Source organism: Fomitiporia mediterranea (assembly GCF_000271605.1).
Source record: "Fomitiporia mediterranea MF3/22 unplaced genomic scaffold FOMMEscaffold_9, whole genome shotgun sequence".
NCBI lineage: Eukaryota > Fungi > Basidiomycota > Agaricomycetes > Hymenochaetales > Hymenochaetaceae > Fomitiporia > Fomitiporia mediterranea.
In genome coordinates, this window is record NW_006760394.1 from 2,711,000 (window position 1) to 2,718,095 (window position 7,096).

The window sequence follows — 7,096 nt, forward strand, 5'->3', positions numbered from 1 at the left end:
AGGAGGAGGAGGAGGAGGAAGAGATGCAGTCAGTCAGTCAGTCAGTCAAGCGGGAGGCCGACGAGAGCTGAGTTTCTTTCTGCTTATCAATCACCCGTATCAGGCAACTCTATCTGCATTCATTATGTCATCAATCTCGCTTCACCTCTTCCATGATATGATACTGTTATCGTACTGCAATGACAGTCCATCATACATGTCACTTTGCTCTCGTCCCCCGCCGGCCGCATTCGACACTGTCCAGCTAACGTTGCCTGTACGCCAAGCTCCTCACACAACGACGGTCTCCTTCGGAAGCATACCGGGCATAATACTTTGCAATTGTCCTTTCAAGCACAAGGCTCATTCTGCAAACGGCGTTGCTATGTCCACCCTTTTGCTCTCTTCGCTTGCCAACCGTTGTTCCTCGCTTGTTCTCAGCATGGTCCTCCACTCATTTTTATTGATGCAGACGCTCTCACAAGCTCCGTACCTCAGAACGTCCTGATTTCCGGATTTTCTTCCTCGGCATCAATTCTTCTCTGTCCTCGAAGCACACCATCAATTCATGGATTTGCGGGCAAATCGTTCGTTGCTATCTTCTGTTTATTGCATTTCGGATCTGCTACTCACTGATTAGCAATGTCTTCATTCGGCCCTCAGTCCCTTCAAGTAGACTTTGCACCACACATACAGACCTGTAGCAAAGGTACTGTCATTCACCAGTTCTTGAACCAGCACATTTTGTCTTTCAATTTATACAACAAGTAAATTTTTTTACAAAAAAATATTGCTATAATTAAATATATTTACTCAAGTATAAACTACAAAAATTTTAAGTAAAAAAAAATAAGAAATGAAGGAGAAATTAAGTATACATTTTATAGCTCAAAAGTAGGTCCTACTGCTCCTTGAACTACTATTTTCCCACAGTATTTGTTACCCCTCCTTAGAGCTATTCTACTCATCCTTACTAATATTTTTAATAGTAAATATTTAGTATTAACACTTATGATTATAATTATAATTAAAATAATGTATGTTGTATAGTATTAATTAATAGTTTACTAAGCTTGAGAGTTGTTATTAATATTACAGCTTATATTATGTAACTGTAAAGGCTGGAGCCTTACTCAAGAACACAGAACAGGCAAAGACCTGGGATTGATGAGAGGTTGACCTAAGTACAGGAGCAAGTATGAAGATAATCTCTAAGTGTCTACAAATAGCCCTTTATATACTTAACTAAAGTTATGTGTGTAACCTTAGAGGTTACACTCTTCCCTACTCTGAAGAAATAAAAGGAGGGGGTAGGGAAGTAATTAATAGAGAGGTAAAGGAAAGGATATAGTAAAGGGAGGGGGAGGTAAAATGGAAGATTATAGTAAGGGGGGGGGAGGGGAAATACAAAAGGGTAAGGACAGAAGACAAGGAACACACAGTCATAAGTTTAAGAAGGCTTCAACTTATTAATGAAAACACACAGAGACAAGGATAGGGATAAGGAGTACATAATAGTTGAGATGTGAAACCACACTGCCAGGAATGTATGAATGATACTCAACAGGTCTAGTAAGTAGTAAGTATAGTATTTGTAGATAAGGAGAAGACAACTGAGATGTTGACCAAAATACATAGTTAAGACATTAAATAGTACTGTAAGGAACACATGAATGATACCTAACAGGTCTAGTGAGCACAGTGTTACTACAGATAAGGAGAAGACAACTGAGAAGGTCTTGTTTGACTAACAGTAGGCTAGGTGTTAGAGGTGATAGAAGTTGTTTAGTAGTGTGAGTAAAAAGGAGTATGAAAGTTAGAGTGTATAATAAAGAGAACTTGACAACTCTTCAGTTATGCTAGTACTTGTTACTTAGGGGACAACTGAGATGTTGATCAAAACACATGGTCAAGAAGTAAACAGTCATCCTTAGGTATACATTAGTGTTAGGAGGAGTAGAAGGACCAGGTTGATGAAATTAACACACTAGTTCTGAGGGTAATAAGAGTACAGGTAGTGTGTGGGTAAAACAGAGCATGTAGAGGTAACAGAGGGTCTGTTCATACTAGAAGGACAAAGGAGGACAGGACAGGACAGGACAGGACAGGATAGGACAGGACAGGATAGGACAGGACAGGACAGGACAGGAAAGGACTAGATAACACTAGTAGAGCATAATCCCTAGCTAGGTCTATAACTAGAAATGACACTAGTAGGGACTTAATACCCTAGCTAGGTCCAGGACTAAAGGTAATGCTAGCAGAGGCTCTAGATGTTTAGGACTAGGATTAACACTAGTAGAGGCTTAGTACTCTAACTAGGTTTATAACTAGAAAAGGAACTTTATACTCTAGGAAACAGGAAGGGAAGGGAAAAGGACTTTATACCCTTAGTAGACAGTAGACAATGACAGTAGACACTAGACAGTGACAGAGTAAGAGATAGTATAGTAAGGAATAGACAGTCTTAATGAACACTTTAATAATAGAGAGATACATGTTACAGTAGGTACAATAAGTATACAACAAATATACTGTAGTTGACAGCTCAATTGTAACATCTGTTGTACTAAAAGTAGACAGTATCTGTTAGTGTGGAATTTGCAGCTTCTGAAGAGAATTATGCTACAGTTCCAGATATTAGTAGTAGTATTAAGATAGTACTTTCTTATACAATTTCAGGACTAGTATTGTTCTTAGGATTGAGGAGCTTGAGTTTGATTGTTCTCTAGTTTGAGGTTGTAATGAGTAGTAGAGGAAGTATGAGTAGAGACAGATATAGATAATCTGCTCAAAGTGGTACAGTAAAAGTATATTCTCAAGTAGTAGAACTTTGATTGTAGACAGCTGACTAGACACACAATGATACACAACACACACAACTCTAGCACAACTACACACACTCTTCTTAATACATTCTTCTAGAATCTAGGGACTAATCTGGCAAGGGTCTGTTAGGAGAGGGTAGTACAGTAAAGGCAGATAACAATGTTCTTATAAGCTCTCAAGAGTGAATAGGATATTAAACAGAATCTTAGTATAGCAATTGTGAAGCTTGTAATTAACTAGGGTCTTACTGTAGAGTACTGTAAATGTGTAGTAGATAGTAAACATGTAGGGGGAAGCTAGAGGGAGGCTGACAATCTGGTAGTACAAGTAAAAGGTAGTAGATAAGAGGTAATCCCCAAATTTTATAATGTTTAAAAAAAAGTGTAAAGGCTGGAGCCTTACTCAAGAACACAGAACAGGCAAAGACCTAGGATTGATGAGAGGTTGACCTAAGTACAGGAGTAAGTACAAAGATAATCTCTAAGTGTCTACAAATAGCCCTTTATATACTTAACTAAAGTCATGTGTGTAACCTCAGAGATTATACTCTTCCCTACTCTGAAGAAATAAAAGGAGGGGGTAGGGAAGTAATTAATAGAGAGGCAAAGGAAAGGATATAGTAAAGGGAGGGGGAGGTAAAATGGAAGATTATAGTAAGGGGGGGGGAGGGGAAATACAAAAGGGTAAGGACAGAAGATAAGGAACACACAGTTATAAGTTTAAGAAGGCTTCAACTCATTAATAAAAACACACAGAGACAAGGATAGGGATGAGGAGTACATAATGGTTGAGATGTGAAACCACACTGCCAGGAATGCATGAATAATACTTAACAGGTCTAGTGAGTAGTAAGTACAGTATCTGTAAATAAGGAGAAGACAACTAAGATGTTAACCAAAACACATAGTTAAGACATTAAATAGTACTGTAAGGAACACATAAATGATACTCAACAGGTCTAGTAAGTACAGTGTTACTACAGATAAGGAGAAGACAACTGAGAAGGTCTTGTTTGACTAACAGTAGGCTGAGTGTTAGAGGTGATAGAAGTTGTTTAGTAGTGTGAGTAAAAAGGAGTATGAAAGTTAGAGTGTATAATAAAGAGAACTTGACAACTCTTCAGTTATACTAGTACCTGTTACTTGGGGGACAACTGAGATGTTGATTAAAACACATAGTCAAGAAGTGAACAGCCATCCTTAGGTATACATTAGTACTAGGAGGAGTAGAAGGACCAGGTTGATAAAATTGACACACTAGTTCTGAGGGTAATGAGAGTACAGGTGGTGTGTGGGTAAAACAGAGCATGTAGAGGTAACAGAGGGTCTGTTCATGCTAGAAGGACAAAGGAGGACAGGACAGGACAGGATAGGACAGGACAGGATGGGACAGGACAGGACAGGACAGGAAAGGACTAGATAACACTAGTAGAGTATAATCCCTGACTAAGTCTATAACTAGGAATGACACTAGTAGAGGCTTGATACCCTAGCTAGGTCTAGGACTGGAGGTGATGCTAGCAGAGACTCTAGATGTCCAGGACTAGGATTAACACTAGTAGGGGCTTGGTACCCTGACTAGGTCCATAACTAGAAAAGGGACTTTATACTCTAGAAAACAGGAAGGGAAGGGAAAAGGACTTTATACCCTTAGTAGACAGTAGACAATGACAGTAGACACTAGACAGTGACAGAGTAAGAGATAGTATAGTAAGGAATAGACAGTCTTAATGAACACCTTAACAATAGAGAGATACATGTTATAGTAGGTACAATAAGTATACAACAAATATACTATAGTTGACAGCTCAATTGTAACATCTGTTGTACTAAAAGTAGACAGTATCTGTCAGTGTGGAATTTGCAGCTCCTGAAGAGAATTATACTACAGTTCCAGATATTAGTAGTAGTATTAAGATAGTGCTTCCTTATACAATTTCAGGACTAGTATTGTTCTTAGGATTGAGGAGCTTGAGTTTGATTGTTCTCTAGTTTAAGGTTGTGATAAGTAGTAGGGGAAGTATGAGTAGAGACAGATATAGATAATCTGCTCAAAGTGGTACAGCAAAAGTATATTCTCAAGTAGCAGAACCTTGATTGTAGACAGCTGACCAGACACACAATGATACACAACACACACAACTCTGGCACAACCACACACACTCTTCTTAATGCATTCTCCTAGAATCTAGGGACCAATCTGGCAAGGGTCTGTTAGGAGAGGGTGGCACAGTAAAGGCAGATAACAATGTCCCTATAAGCTCTCAAGAGTAAACAGAATATTAAACAGGATCTTAGTGTGGCAATTGTGAAGCTTGTAATTAACTAGGGTCTTACTGTAGAGTACTGTAGATGTGTAGTAGATAGTAGACATGTGGGGGGAAGCCAGGGGGAGGCTGACAATCTGGTAGTACAAGTGAAAGGTAGCAGATGAGAGGTAATCCCCAAATTTTGCAATGTTCAAAAAAAAGTGTAAAGGCTGGAGCCTCACTCAAGAACACAGAACAGGCAAAGACCTGGGATTAATGAGAGGTTGGGAGCAAGTACAAAGATAATCTCTAAGTGTCTACAAATAGCCCTTTATATACTTAACTAAAGTCATGTGTGTAACCTCAGAGGTTACAGTAACCTAATTTTGTACTATTAGTAACAATTCTTATTACAATTTGAACATTCAAGTTACTGATTTTTTATCTCATGTTCTACTCATTATTTTCACATAAAATTTTTTACAGTAATAGTCAGAATTAGTAATAATATTGATATATTTTTTAAATAATGAAATTTTTAATATTCAAGTACTAATTAATTCATAAAATTTCAAAAAGGTACAATTCTTAATAGTTTTTGCAAATTTTTGTGTATATCTCTATTAACAATGGATAATTTCATTTCATAATTTTTTGCACTAATATTACACTATTTCAAGTCTTAATACATGTTTTTTACAATGAAAAAAGGTGTTGTGACTGTAAAATGACAGGGGTGGTTCAAGGAGTAGTAATGGTTCAAGGACTGGTGAATGACGGTAGGGACTGTAGGAATGACGCGTCACACAACCGAAAAGCACACCCCCTACTGTACACTCACACAACACACGTTCGTCTCTGTTTCTCATTCAACATGTCCTCCACAAGACCAAACACTCACTGTTATGTTGTCTACCTGCCCTACATTGAGAAGGGCAGGGCTCGTCCTTTTCGCGTTTCAGAGGACGCAGACGTCCAAGACCTCATACTGTACCCATCTGTATGGGTACAACCAGCTGGAGTGCGTTACCGGTGAAAATTGGAAACCAACCCATGTGTACGCGTTACAGTTGCTAACTCAGGCAACCTAGACAGATCTTGCCGGATGTTACTATACTAGATTAGCATTAGTATATAGATTCAATCTTATCTATTTTCTGAACGAAAAAGGAACATTAGACCAAATGGAGAAAATAAGGTGTCCTACTACTACCTATTTCCGAGGTTGTTCATTCTGTCTTGAAGATAAAAATACCTGGAGGCCGTAGTCAACAATACTGTACACTCGCTAATAACGTTAAGGCATTGAGTAGTACTTCTGGACTTATCCCAAGTGCTCAGGAAGAGGATATATATGCTTACAATGACGAGGGAATACTATGGGGGAAGGATGGAGTTGGTTTGCCTACAATCCAGTAATCTTTTCAAGTTTTCTTACGCTTGTAGTACTATACTTGATTACACTTGAATTGTCTTACATAATCTAATACTCGCTTAAAAAATGTAACACTCCTTAAGGGAAAGCAACTACTTCTATGCGTTACACGTTACTCCTAGCAACCAAACCACCCCTGCGTTACACGTTACGGTTGTACCCATACAGATGGGTACAGTAAATGAAATTTGTCAATACGCAGGATACAAAAATGCCTTGGACAACCAAATTGTAGACCTTTACAAGGTTTTTCTTCGACATCTCCTATTCTGTCATTGTGCTGACTGACGACTGAAATTTTTCAGTGTGGTAGTCTTGAGAGGAAGCCGCTCGAATCACTTTATGGCCGTGCCTTAGACTGGCTTCGTGGACACGCAGGTGATGGTGGAGAAAAAACGCCTTTGGATCCTGCAGACCGTCTGAACGAGTATTTCCCTGAGGGACCTACCTCGGAGCATGAGAAGATGGTAGATATTATTGCTATGGTTGGTTCAAGTACGTATTTTGTTCTCTTCCCGTCCACAAGATTTGGCCGGTTCCTCGCAAGTTTGACTAATCTGTATGTACAGCTGGGGTGTCATCTTCTGCAGAAGGCCACAGAGATG

The 7,096-nt window shown here is 38.9% G+C and overlaps 1 protein-coding gene across 1 annotated transcript; it reads left to right on the forward strand.

Moving 5' to 3' along the window:
- Window positions 1-5,930: 5,930 nt before the first annotated feature.
- Window positions 5,931-7,047, forward strand: FOMMEDRAFT_159460 (uncharacterized protein; the record flags this gene model as incomplete). Its single annotated transcript, XM_007269396.1, has 3 exons — window positions 5,931-6,077; window positions 6,797-6,958; window positions 7,018-7,047. The coding sequence occupies 3 exons, from the start codon at window positions 5,931-5,933 to the stop codon at window positions 7,045-7,047; spliced, it is 339 nt and encodes a 112-aa protein (XP_007269458.1).
- Between the last annotated feature and the right edge of the window lie 49 nt (window positions 7,048-7,096).